This window comes from Malania oleifera, chromosome 6, assembly GCF_029873635.1.
Source record: "Malania oleifera isolate guangnan ecotype guangnan chromosome 6, ASM2987363v1, whole genome shotgun sequence".
Taxonomy (NCBI): domain Eukaryota; kingdom Viridiplantae; phylum Streptophyta; class Magnoliopsida; order Santalales; family Ximeniaceae; genus Malania; species Malania oleifera.
In genome coordinates this window covers 19365332-19379354 of record NC_080422.1, presented here as the reverse complement: position 1 = coordinate 19379354, position 14023 = coordinate 19365332, and the positions used below count along the sequence as shown (strand labels likewise).

The window sequence follows — 14023 nt, the reverse complement described above, 5'->3', positions numbered from 1 at the left end:
TTGTCCAAGCAAAAGTTTCACAAAAATTTTGAGTTTGGACCATAAGCTGATGTGAGTCACCACTCCTTGAAGCCTCTAATATCTAACAAGACCAATAAGGAGAAACTTATCGAGGCAATTTATAGTGGAGGCAACCCTTGTGCCCCAAGCCACAATTTGGCCCCTTTTTCTGGATAAGGAAAAATTGTATTAAGAATCAGAACAATGTATAATGGAGGGCAATGTTGGAATTGGTGTTTTCCCTAGGGCGGGGGGGTGAATTGGGTATTTAAAAATTTTCTCTTAGGTCAATGCAAATTCCACAAACAGTATTACATAAACTTAGGGTCATTCTATACAATCAGAAATCTAATCAAATATTCAAAGTTCAAACAATTAAACACATGTACATCATATAATAAATCAAACATAAACAAACATGCGCTGAAATTGAAAGTGCGGAAATAAAATAAATGGCCGATACAAAATTTGTTATCGGGGTTCGGCCAATACTGCGTACGTCCCCGCCTCAAGTTAACAAGAAAGAGGATTCCACTATGTGCTCGCTTAACGTGTGGAGCGTCATCGATACAACACCCTCTCCTTACTGGGCAAGGGAATACCCTAGGTTTGATTCACAGGGTTGACCTCAACCTATACAACCACACCTTAGAAAGGTGTAACTGGTTTTCTTAATCGGGTCTAAATCATCCGGTGCTTTCTTAACTGGGTCTAAGCAATCCGGGACTTTTCACAGGGCAAGTCTCCCTCTTTCGACCACACGTCGGGAATACAACAAATATGAAATTTTGTACAAAGAAATGCTTCTCAACAAGCAGATGTCTACGCAATAAAGCTCAAATACACTCACGTATAATATTGAATAAAAGCTCAATGTGAGTGTGTGGTATTTCTCAAAATGATTTAATAACCTTTGAAAATGATGTATATGATAATGCACTTCAAAGATTTAAACCCAAATAAATTTGTCCAAAAATATTTTCAATAAAAATTATAGGAGAATCTTTGAATTTACTCTCAAAATATGATTTGAAAAATGAATAAGATATGAGAGTAAAAGATTATATGATTTGTAAAAATAAATGCCCAAATGAATGCTAAAAAACAATGCTCTCTTGTAAGATTTATCAAAAGAATAATAAAAGAGAGTAAAAAATTAAGTATAAAATTTGAGAAAATTTTTGGGCTAATCAAGTCCCTAATTATGAGTAATGAGGGGGTATATATAGATTTTGGCCAAAATATAATCGTTGGGGACACGCTGGTCATTCTTAAAATTGTTTAATTAATTTTTAAGCGTGTTTAAGCATTTAAAAATAGTCTGACTTGAGAGGTTCGATTGACCTAGGCACGGGTCAGTTGACCGAACCAAAGGCAACACAGAACCCTTCATGGGTTCGGTTGACTGTGACAAAAGGCCGGTCGACCACTCATAAGATTTAGTCGACCATGGTCACTTTGAACTAAAAGATTGGTCAGCTGAGGGTAGTTGAAAGGTCAATATTAAAGGGCCGGTCGACCGTGGAAGCCACATTCAAACTGGGTCGGTCGACTGAGCCTTGGTCAATAAGTTGACTCTGAGCAAACAGTGCTTTGGTTGACCATTGGATTATAAAAGAATGGTCGGTCGACTGAGGGCATTTAATTATACTATTTTGCCCTTAATTTGACCCAAAAAATCCAACGTCGGTCGACCGAAGTCTTTCTATTATTCATTTTTAGCCCTAATTTTTTTTGACCCTAACCAATTAGTTATTAAATTTTTTTTTCATAAAAAGTGTTGTTTCTTAAGGTCTGTCTACGGTCATCCTAAGCTTGACATTCACATCATGCATGCTATGCATTATTAAAGATCAAATAGAAAACAAAAATGCATTACAAAATAAATCAATAAATGTCTTCTTCTTTTGCTCTTTGATTTTCCCATGAAACACATTGGATGATATGATCTTTATGTTCCGCCTAGCTTCCATATCTTCCTTATGTGTGCCCTAAAATGTTAAGTTTGCTCAAGCACTTAATACACACACAAGTAATTTGCGGTTTGTTATTATTAAAACTAGGGATCGAACTCAAAAAGTCAATAGGCAAGATGTCCTCAAGATACTAAAACCCCAAGAGATAAATTACAAAAGAATAGCCTCACAAATTTACAATCCCTTTGAAGGTCGGGCATTATAAACTTAAAAAAAGAAGAAGCCAAAAGCAGAAGCCTACAAAAAAAAAGCCAAGAGCACCATTGTAACCCATAAGAGCATGGGGATGTGCACCTCCTGAATATCATTGTGTTCCTCTTGGTCCAAAGAGTCAGGAAGAGAGTGAACATAGATCCATCCCATAATGCACAACTCTCTCTATTTGAGCCAAAACCTCAATGCTTTATGAGCAAGAAGTCTCCCACATCATGCACATATTAGGATTGAGAAACATATAAGGCCTTCTAGTCTATAACATTTCTTGCATGTTGATCCTATAGTATGATAGTCTAAATAAAGGTTCAAATTTTGCAAGAACCTTTGCCTTCCAAATGATGTTCCAAGCTAAAAAAGATTGGAAGAAGGGGTTTTTAATAGATGTGGGAAAAAATATTTAGAAGAGAGCAGCCCCGAAGAATCACCCTTCCACACTCTCTTATCCTCCTAGTGTTTGGTAGGAAACAGCCCAGCACAGAGAGCAAGGCAGTGGGTTCATCAACCTCTGTTTCATTGACATTCTTGGAAAAAATGGAAGCCCCATTGAACAGATCCTCCTCAGAAGTAATCAATGATCTGAGAGGTGCGTTGTGAAGAGACGAAGTCTTAAAAAACGAGGCATCTTTAGCTCCAAAGAAACCTCACCCACCCACACATCCTCCCAGAAGCACACCATATTTCCATTTCCTACTTTGGAGCGGGTTAGAGGAAAGAACTGCATGAGAAATAATGACGCTTGCATGGGAACTTCTCGCAAATCACCAAAACCATTTACTGATTAGGGAGATGTTTTAATATATCAACTTGCCAAGCCCTAGTCCCCTTTGGATTTGGGTCTACTAACCTTTTCCCAACTAAATAAATGCTCTTTATTTCCCTCCCTTTGACCAGCCCACCCAAAAAAGTCGTGCATCAATCTCTCTAAAACCTTGGCAATTATCAAAGGCACTCTTAAAAATAGAGGTAAAAGAAATGTCGGAACAAGAGGCACTAATGAGTGTGGCACGGCCACCAACTCTCAAGGGCCAAATATGTCCTCTTTCACTCGTCCCATCTCCTGCCCACCTTCTCAATCACAAGGTCCCAAAAGGCTGTGGAAATTTGAGTTGCCTCCAAGTGAGAGACTTGAGATATGACATCGGACACTTGAGGGAAACATGTCTTGCCAATGAATTTACACTCTCTAGATCCTGAACACCCAAGTTGATACCAGCCACCCCACTCTTGGGTAGTTCGATTTTTAAACCCGAGATCTTCTTGAATATTTTCAACAAGATAACGAATTTGTGGAATTTTGCTACATTGGCCTCTAGAAACAACATGGTATCATTCACAAATCGAAGGTGTGACACCACCCCCCCCCCCCCCCCCCCCCCCAACATATTAAGGCTTTTGATCATCCACAAACCTTATTCACTCGTGAGCATCCAACTTGGTGTCCATTGCTAGAGTGAACAAGAAGGAGATAATGGATCCTTTTGCCTGAGCCTCCAAGTCACTCTAAAGTATGAACAATTCTCTAGGTCAGCCATTAACAGTAATGGATAAGTTGGTGGAGCTCAAGTAACCTTTGATCCATTTCCTCAACACCACTCAGAAATCTTTCATGCATACCACCTTATCTAAGGATCCCAAATTTTTTTCTTTCTTGTGTTTTTTGGAGGGTTGTCATCCGTCCAATAGCAAGGACATTTGGTTTTAGGTGATAATTGAATTATTTGGTTAACTAATTTAGAAAATTATAAGAACTATGAAAATGCCAGAAGATAGGAAGAAAAACACTTTATACCTATATACAAAAAACAAAGGAGATATTAGAAAATTTAATGACTATCGTGGAGTTAAATGTATGATTCATACAATGGAATTAGGGGAAAGGGTAATCGAGCAAAGGGTAAAGTCAGAAACAAGGGTTTCTGTTTTGTTTTATGCTTGGTAGATTAATTAAAGAAGATATATATCTATTAAGAAGATTGTTGGAAAAGTTTAGGGAAAATGTAATGGGCTTGCACATGGTTTTTATTAACCTAGAGAAAGCCTATGTTAGGATACCTAGGGAAGTTTTATGATGGGTAGTAGGAAAAAAAGGAGTATTTATTATATACTAGTGATGTTAGTAGGGATATTTTTGATAGCCTAATGGCATAATGCCTAGTGTGAGGATTACATAGGGAATTTTCGATGAAATAGGTGTATATCAAGAGTCTTTGACTCCTTGTCTTTGTTGCATTTCTTGAGGATGGACTTCTAGAAGTTACATAGAATATGTTGTTTGTAGATGATATAGTTGATGAAATAGGAGATGGAGTAGAATTTAAGTTAGAACCATGGAGAGAAGTTGGAGGTTTTAAGATAAGTTGAAATAACAAAATGTATGGAATGCATTTTTTCAGTGATGGTAGGAGGAATATTGGAGAGAAAATAAACTTGATGGTTCAGAAATTTATAGCACAAATATGTTTCGATACCCTTGAATTTATTATGCAAGCTAAAAGAGAAATTGATCAAGATGTATTAGATAATGTTAAAGTAGGTAAGATAACATGGAGAAGTTATTCAAGCATGTTGTGTGATCGTAATACCCGTACCCTTAAAATTTGAAGGAAAGTTGTATAGGACAACTATAAGACTGAGTATGATATATGAATCAGAAAGAAACATTATATCAAAAAAATAAAAGTTGCTGAAGGGACGGCTAAGGTGGTTGAGTGATATAACTCCAATAGATAAATTAAGGAATTAACACATTCTTGATAAGTTAGACAAGGTGGTAATAGAAGGGGTACAGGTAGACTTGAATAACTCAGAATGAGATAGTGAGTGAGGATTTAAAAGCCATTTGTCAGACAATTTTGCCCAATATCGTGCTGATTGACAAAACACGATCCATGTAGTCAACCCACCTAATGGAACTATGGACTTGGTTGTTATTTATTTATTCATGGAAACCTGTCCTTTTTTCTGTCACTGTTGTATTTGGAAGGCCAATGTCTCTTCTAAAATTAAGGCTTTTATTTGGTTGGTTGTTTTTAATAGACTTAACACCATCGACCTGTTGCATATTGGGAGGCCTGTTGAAGGCATTATCTCTGGATGTGTGTACTATGTTTTGGAAGTTCAGGGTCTGCAATAAGAAGTTTGTTTTCTGTTTTTCAGATTGGGTTTTCCTTGAACTGGTGTGGGATTGTTTTACAAGATTTCTGGTAGTAGTGGTGGCTTAGCTTTGCTTTTTGGAGTTGTCACTGTTTTGCTGTTTTGTGGGGTATTTAGTTGGAATGGAATGCACATATCTTTGCAAGGAAGAAGAAGACGTGTTCTATCTATGCTTTGGGATTGGATTCATTTCATGGCCCCATTTTGGGCATTTGCAGCAATTGTTTTAACGGGGTGTGTTTTTGGGATTAACAACAAGACTAGCTGGCTTTGTTATTTTTATTATAAATTTTCTCTTTTATTCTCTTTTATGCATAGGAGGATTTCTTTTGCTCCTTTACTCATTTTTTTTTTTTTTAATGAAATCTCTTCTCTTTCTATCCAAGTAAAACAAAAAACTTTTTTGTTCAATACAACATTAATGTAAATCATAAATGGGTATTTTTGTTTATAAAAAATTTTAAATCTAAGGATGTTTTATTCAAATACAATGGTTTACACCCTGTGACGCATTTTTTATTTTATATATTGGGGTTCCCTTGTAATTATTTGACTTCATAAGATGCTTAATGAGGTAAGTTGAGCTTGAATGCATGTATCATGTCAGAGAATTACACATGATTTACTACAATATGATAAGCATCTGAGTAGAATTTAATTACTTATATTATTTTATAAGTTAAATGTGCATATCGAGTTTGGTAATTATTTTATATGGATGAGCTGAAATTTTAAATCATTGTATATGATTTTAAATTTTATGAACAGTGTTAAAGTCTTTATAATTAGCAAACCTTTGAACATGTTAAATTATTTGGGGACACGTCTGAACTCATATATTTTTCCTTCATATCATTCTATTAAAATTTTATGAGTTAAATGAGTTTTTTCATTTTTTTAATTTGAACTGGAGGTTTCCAATTGTGGAATATTTAGTAGTAAATCTTAGGCCAGCATCCTTTTAAAAATATTTTTATTCTCACATTTGTCAAAACTTCATGGATAAATGTTTTTGAGTTTGATTGTCTATAATTTTGGGAAAAATATTCTTTCATGCGGTACATAAATTAAGGAATGAACATATTCGTGGTAAGTTAGGTGTAGCTCCTATAGAATATAAGATAAGGGAGGGACGACTCAGATGATATGGACACTTGCAACGTAGGCTTTATAGTGCATCTGTGAGGAAGAGTGACTTAGTTATTGTAAGGGGCAGTAGAAGGGGTAGGGGTAGACTTAAAATAACTTAGGAGGAGATAGTGAGTAAGGATTTAATATTCTTGAATCTATCAAAAGAAATGGTCCATGATTGCATAAATTGGCAGAAAAAGATTCATATAGCCAACCCCACTTAGTGGGACTAAGGCTTGGTTTTGTTGTTTTGTTGTTATTTTATGCGGTACATAAATTGATTTTATTGTAAGCAACTAAATATGTAATAATGGAAACCATAGTCACCAAAAAAAAAACCTCTACATCACCCTAGTGAGCCAAAATCAATATACGGGCCTCCTGTTGGGGAGAATTATCTTTTTGAATTATGTTTCATCTGTCATCACAAAGACCCAAAAATTAATCTGCATTGCCATCATAAATTTGAAAGTTACTGTAATAAATGGAGGCGAAAATTTTTTTCTTGCTATTAATGCATCGTGTTTATCTTAATTTTCTGTGATTGTTGCAGAAACCCAAGCTGCAAATGGCCTTGTCAAGGATCCCATTCGTCCTGTCAAACCTAATGTGAGGCCTAATGGAGTCCATGATGACAATTCCAATCAAAAGGGAGATTCATATATTACACTTACTGGACACAGAGCTGGTGAGGCTGCCATCGTGTATGAACATGGTGCTGACATTGAGGCACTAATGCCAAAGCTCCGACACTCAGAATACTACACAGAACCTCGAATTCAAGAATTGGCAGCAAAAGAAAGGGCTGAACCTGGGTTCTGTCGTCATGTTAAAGATTTTGTGGTTGGACGACATGGTTTTGGCAGTATCAAATTCATTGGGGAGACAGATGTGCGGAGGCTTGATCTTGAGTCTCTCATCCAGTTTAACAACCGAGAGGTAATTGTGTACATGGATGACACCAAAAAGCCTCCTGTTGGACAAGGTCTAAACAAGCCTGCTGAGGTAACACTCTTGAACATAAAATGTTTTGACAAGAAGACCGGATATCAGTATACCGAAGGGCCAAAAATTGAGAAATACAAGGAGATGCTCATGAGGAAAGCAAAAGACCAAGGTGCTGAATTTGTGTCCTATGACCCAATTAAAGGTGAGTGGAAGTTCAGGGTCAACCATTTCAGCATGTACAAGTTCGGAGATGAGGAAGATGGCCTGAACCTGAGTGTTGCCTCCAGTAGCTGATTCTTCAAGTTTCCCGCTTTAGGGGAAAGCGTTTCGTTTTTCTGCACTCTGAGAATCGGTTGATATGGATTTGTATAGAATTCACTGTGTTGTTTTGTGTTCTTCCGATTTTGGTTTTTGGGTATACCCATGCTTATGATGGCGCTGTATCATGTGCTTTAGTGTGTTGTGCCTTTCTGTCCTTTGCTGGGTGTTTTCTTGATCTTGGTTTCCCTTTTTTCTCTTTGCCTTTTTTTTTAGTTGGGGGGTAGGGGTGGGGTGGGGAGTGGGACTTCCCTGCCCATTCAGGTTCCCCATATTTTCCAATATTTTTAAAGATAACATATTGGTGGCACAATATTTCCATATTTGCAGTTCTGCTTCAAGTTGTGAATGCTCGTGTTCCATACAATGAATCTATTATGCATTTGAACAAGAATTCCATATTTGCAGTTTTGCTTCAAATTGAGAATGCTTGCGTGTTCTATGCAATGAACCTATTATGCTCGTCGTGAAACTATGTTTTGGTGTTTGCAGGGGTTGAAATAGTTTGCTGAGGACTATTTAGTCAACAGTGCAACTACTACCTGTACCTGCTGTCGGGGTATTATTTCATGTAAGCTGGTTATAAAATGGAGTGCGTTTTTAAAAATGCCTTTCTCATATTTGAGTGTTTTCCGTTTCCAAATACGATTTTTTGACAGTCGTTGTGCTCTTATGTTTTATGGTAATTTTGCAGTGTGTTCAGCCTTGGTACTTAATTGTAAATGCTCGCATTAATACATAACCATACATTATTAAGTTTATTTTGTTTTTCTCTAGGGAGACCTTGCATGTTTTAAAAAGCATACATTGTTTGGAGGACTAAATAAATTCAAAAGCACCTAAGCAGTGTTTCGGATCTTATATTTTTAAGCATGAATATTATTCAAATTTATATTAATTTAAATCCGACGTCTCATTTTCATGTTCTCAAAAGTAAGGTAAGCTAATGGTTGAGTTTTTGAAAAATTAATTTTAAACTAATTAGGCTTTATTTGTTTACGAATGTTTATTTATAAGAATAGATTAGTTATAGTAGGATAGTTCTAATAATTATCTAAAAATATATATCGTCATAAAAAAAATTCTTACTTTTTTATGAATTAAAACTTCAAACGTTTTTTCTTCTCTTTTTTGAAATTGTTTAGATCTTAATCCAAATGTAGCATTAATTGCAAATAGATGGATAGAATTTTAAATTGAGATAAAGCAGATTTAACAATTTTCTTCTGCAATCAAACTTGGCAAAGTTCAAGTACATCGATACATTTGTACTAGTGAGTACAAAAATTAGTAGCTGAATAAAAGACTTATTTTTTAGTGAACAGTACTGAAGTTCTTTGGAGGGATGAATAAGGGACTAGCAGTCTATATCTTTGGTTGAAGGGAACAAGTAAATGAAGTTTCTATTATGATTATGATCTAAAAGGTAGTTAATAATAAAAGTTCCCATAAAAAAGTATATTGTGCAAAGTTATGTTCAAAGCACCAACTTTGGCTAACTTGCAAGAACAATATAGTTGAATTTGAGACAAGCTTATAATCTTGAAGGAAGTTAGGACTCTTTTAGACACACGTTGAAGTTAGGCGGTGAGTGGGTAGCGACAGAAGGCGATCGAAGGCTCGGGCTGTCGGTGACACCTTTGTAGCAGCAGGCATTTGCAACCCAAAAACCTAGCTGTATTTTGTGGGGGACGATGACAGTGCACAAGGGTGCTCCCCCCATGTGCACACGCATTTATTCTTTTTTCCTTTTTTCTTTTATTTGTTTGCTGTAATTAGTTTTATATTATATTAAATAAAAAATCCAAAAAATTGAAAATATTTGAAAAAAAAAAAAAACCATTTTTGATATAGACGATTAAAAAAATTAATTCAAGATTAAATTAGATTAACAATTTGGAGAATCATACTATCGATCTCTTCCCCCCTCTCTTCCTAAAAAACGCTCGTCCCTTATATTTGTTTGTGTATTTTTTCTCTTTTTTCTAGGGAAGGTTTAAAACAAGCTATTTGATAGAAAAAGTAGGACGGCCTAATGCCTTGTCCCTTACCTCCCCTCCAAAAAATAAAGCCCTAATAGCTTAGCAAATTAGATTCCAAAACCAAAATATTTGAACACCATTGAGTATCATCATTCATTGCATGACCCAAAATATCCGCCCAATTCTCTTCACTTTTCCATACACATGCCAAAAAAAAAAAATGATTGAAGGGAAAAAAAAAAAAAGTATGATCCCACCCGTTGAAAACCTTTTAATTAAGTACTATTCATTGCCTTTGATTGGTCCACAACACAACCAATAACACACAAGCCTGCTTAGACCATCCTCTCACTTTAAGATATCAAGCTCTTTTTTCAGCCACACTTGCGGCTTGTAATCTCCATATTCCAGTGTTAATTTACTATAAAGTTGGATTATAATTAATCAAACTCACTTTCCCGGGATTTCCCATGATTCATCAGGTCAAACCACCAGATTTGGTTCCCAGCATATATTCTCTCTTCTTCTCCTTTTGGTTTTTATAAACTTCATCTTTATCATCTTTATCACGCCCAATCAGACCCTGGCGGATCCGGCGCAAGATGTAGGAATAACAGACGAAGAAGCAGAGAAGAACTGCTGCAAAAAATGCTCTGGATCGTATTTCAATTTTCTGTGTATGAGAACTGTACATAATGCTGTTGCTTTATACAGGGAAGAAGCAAAAGAAACAAATTTTAACAATCAAACAATATTCTAAACAACCTGTACAATTACATAATGATATTTTACCTCCAAGTGTGGTTCAAGTGATAGTGTGGACTGTAAGAGTGTCTCTCACGAGGTTAGGTATTCAAACCTTTCCGGGCTTGTTTTCGCTCCTGAACTCCTGAATTTATCTTCCCTGGAGTTGTGAGGTCAACTTCAAGAGGCGTAGGATTAGTCACGTAGACCGTAAAACGGACGCATAGATACCTAGTGCATAATCCAAAAAAATAAAAAAATAAATGGGACTATTTTATAAATCTCCTGAACAATTATCATCTGAGGTGTGTCCTTCTGATATGGGGTGTGGCTGAGTTGCTGCATGAGCATAGGACTGCTCTGATACAGGATACCACAAATCCTAGCCCCAACTATTCCCATTAATCTTCTAAAATCTTTGACCCTCACCCTCTCTTATAATATTACTTCATCATCCTCATACAACAAAATTAACAAATCCCTTAATTTGCCTTTTCAATTCCTTCCATATATTCACCCTTTTTGACTTTCCTACTGAACCTGTCCTTTTCCTCTTCTATCTTTTTTTTTTACTTTTGGATTGATCAAATCCATCTTTCTTCATGCCTTTATTTGCTTAAAAAAATAAAAATAAATAAAACTTGTAATTTTTTTTTTCCTTTTTCAGATTGATGAAGTCGTGTGTTACTAAATTTTTACTTTATTTATTTCTTCTTTCTTTGAGATCTGAGCATCAAGTAGTGACTATATAAATGAATCACTATTAAAACAATTACATTTAAATCCATGTCGACAATATCATATTACTTTATTTATTTATTTTTATTGGGTACATTGAATTAAAACAAAAAAGTTTCAAGGCATGTGCATTAATTTTAGAGCCATCCTAAAAAAAATATCTAATTCATTTTTCTCTTATCTAATCATACAATCAATCAAAAAACATATAATGCTTTCTTTTATCTAATCATATGTTTTTTAAATTTCACACAAATTTTATTTTGCAATCAAACTCGACTTCTTCAAAGTTCAAGTACATCGATACATTTGCACTACTGAGTGAGTACAAAAATAAGTAGCTAAATATAAGCCTTATTTTTGAGTGAAAAGCGCTAAAGTTCTCTGGAGGGATGAACAAGGAACTAACAGTCCAGACTTTGGTTGAAGGGAACAGGTATGTTGGAATTGGTGTATTCTCAAGGGAAAGAGGGGGGGGAGGGGGGGGGTTGAATTGGAAATTTAAAATTTCTCCCTAGGTTAAACCAGATAACAGCAGTATTTCGCAACCTAGGGCCTATCTAAATATTTTCCATTGACTCATTTGAAAAATGAGCAGTTCGGAAGCTATCCTAAGTATAGGAGTTCTGTCGTATAATATTCAGCCCAAATGTTAGATCATTTCTTCAAGGAATGCGGTTAAATTCTAAATTTTATGTGTTTCCAATCGAAAATAAAAAGTCATTGAATTCAGTTCAGGTTCGGGTTTTCTGGTTTGGTTGAAATTTCTTTGACAAATTAAACAAACATGTAATTTAAACTCTAAAACATAACGTGCATTGGATTTAATAACGAGAAATGGAAATCCTATGCTCAATTAGGCCAGAATTGAAGCATGCACTTAAACTCCGGAATAAAAACTAAAGACGATAACTTTAATACGTAATTAAAACATGCAATAATGAAAACTCAATCAAACTCAAATGCGAACAATAAAAACTGAACTTTTAACAAAATCAAGAACTTGAATCAAGATAAAAAATTAAATGCAAACAAGAATTCGAACAAAAATTAAAGCTTTAATGACTTAAACAATAACTAAATATGATAAAAATAAGAACTTTAATAAGACTAACTCTAAACTAAATCGAACTTCGACAAAATTTTTATTTTAAAGAAAACAACTAATTTAACTTCTAAAAAAAAAATAAATTTTTTTCTTTTTATATTTTAGGAGATTAAACCAAATTTTAATCAATTAAAACTAACTTGAGTAAAAATTAAACCTAATGCTAATTATTAATTAAGAGAAAAAATAAAAATAAATAAACTTTAATAATAATAATAATAATAATAATAATAATAATAATAATAATAATAATAATAATAATAATACCCACACAAAGATTCAAAACTTCATACTTTAACTAAAACTCAATGAAAATAGCAAGGTTCATTTAATTATTAAAAAAAAAAAAAAACTAAATAAAAGGAAAGGAAAGAAAAAAAAAGGGAGAGAGAGATGCTCGGGGTAGCAGGTGGCTAGCCGTGGTTCGGGTCTGCAGGTTGTAGCAGTAGCCGTGAGTGGGGAGAAGGGCAGCCTGGCCGCAGTAGGCTTCGAGTTGTAAGCCTCCAACAATAGCAACACCAGCAGATACAACAGCAGCTGGCTGTGGGAGACTCCTCTCGGGCAGCAGCCGATTCAGGTCAAGGGGAGGCTCGGCTGTGGCAGCAGTAGGGCACGACAAGAGCAGGGACTCTCGACAGGCTAGCAGCAAGGACTGAGAAGGATGGCTTGAGCAGAGAGCAGCATAAAGAGAAAGAAGAAGAAGAAGAAGAAGAAGAAGAAGAATAAGAAGAAGAAGAAGGCAGGGAGTGGCCGGAGCAGAGCAGGTAGCAGCAGCACAGGGAGGAGAGTACAATTGAAAGGAGGGGGAGAAGAAGAAGAAGAAGAGGAAGAAGGAAGAGAAGAAGAGAAGAAGGGAAGAAAAGGGAGAAGGAGGAGAGAAGAGAAAGGAGAATGGAGAAACTGAACCGAGAGAGACCGAGAGGAAGAAGAGATAAGCAGGTAGGTTGTTGTGTGAAGGGAAGTGGGAGAGTGAAGGGTTGAGAGAGTGGGGTGCGCCCAAGAAGAGAAGGAAGAAAGGAGATTTATAAGGGGAGGAGGCTACTGTCCTACCTAGCCAAGGAGAGGGTCTTGACCCGGCTGCATGACCAGGTCACATCAGGTATATATATATATATATATATATATATATATTTTTTTTTTCTTCTTTAGCAAACACGGATGATTTTGACCATCTTAGAGCCCATTTCTCTTGAAGCTCAAAACACAGAAGTTGTAAATATTCTTCTCGTCTTTCTCCAAGATTTCAAATCGTCTCGATCGGAACTTGTACAGGAAAATTATACGCAAATTACAAACTGGTACTAGTTTTAGTTCCTGATAATTTTCTTGCGATAAAAAAATACCAAAAATTCATAAATTACTCAATAAAACCGAAATATTATAAATAGGACACCGTGTTAAAATATTGAGAGTAATTAGGTATTTAATTAAAAATATAAGCCCCAATGCATAAATTAAAATGCCTAATTACGCAGTTTAAGCGCGTAATCATACTCTCCAACTAACGTTTTGTCAGTCTCTAGCAAATAACGTGAATGATTTCAAGGGCGGTATCCACAAATACTAACTCCAGTAAACATGAAATTAATGCCCATGCAACACAATCATACCGTTTCTCATATAAGAATATAACTGAATTTCACACAAGATCGTTCATATTCAATGCACACAATTCCGAAGCACATCACTCATGCAAGTTTCATCATTAC

The 14023-nt window shown here is 35.5% G+C and overlaps 1 protein-coding gene across 5 annotated transcripts in view; it reads left to right on the top strand.

Moving 5' to 3' along the window:
- LOC131156986 (nuclear pore complex protein NUP98A) overlaps positions 1–8136 on the top strand; it is a 47222-nt gene extending 39086 nt beyond the window's left edge. For all 5 annotated transcript variants that reach the window (XM_058110781.1, XM_058110782.1, XM_058110783.1 and 2 more), the window contains one exon: positions 7030–8136. In XM_058110781.1, coding sequence (XP_057966764.1) covers positions 7030–7718 — 689 coding nt within the window. In that variant the 3' untranslated portion in view covers positions 7719–8136. The remainder of the gene's footprint in view (positions 1–7029) is intronic.
- Positions 8137–14023: the final 5887 nt, after the last annotated feature.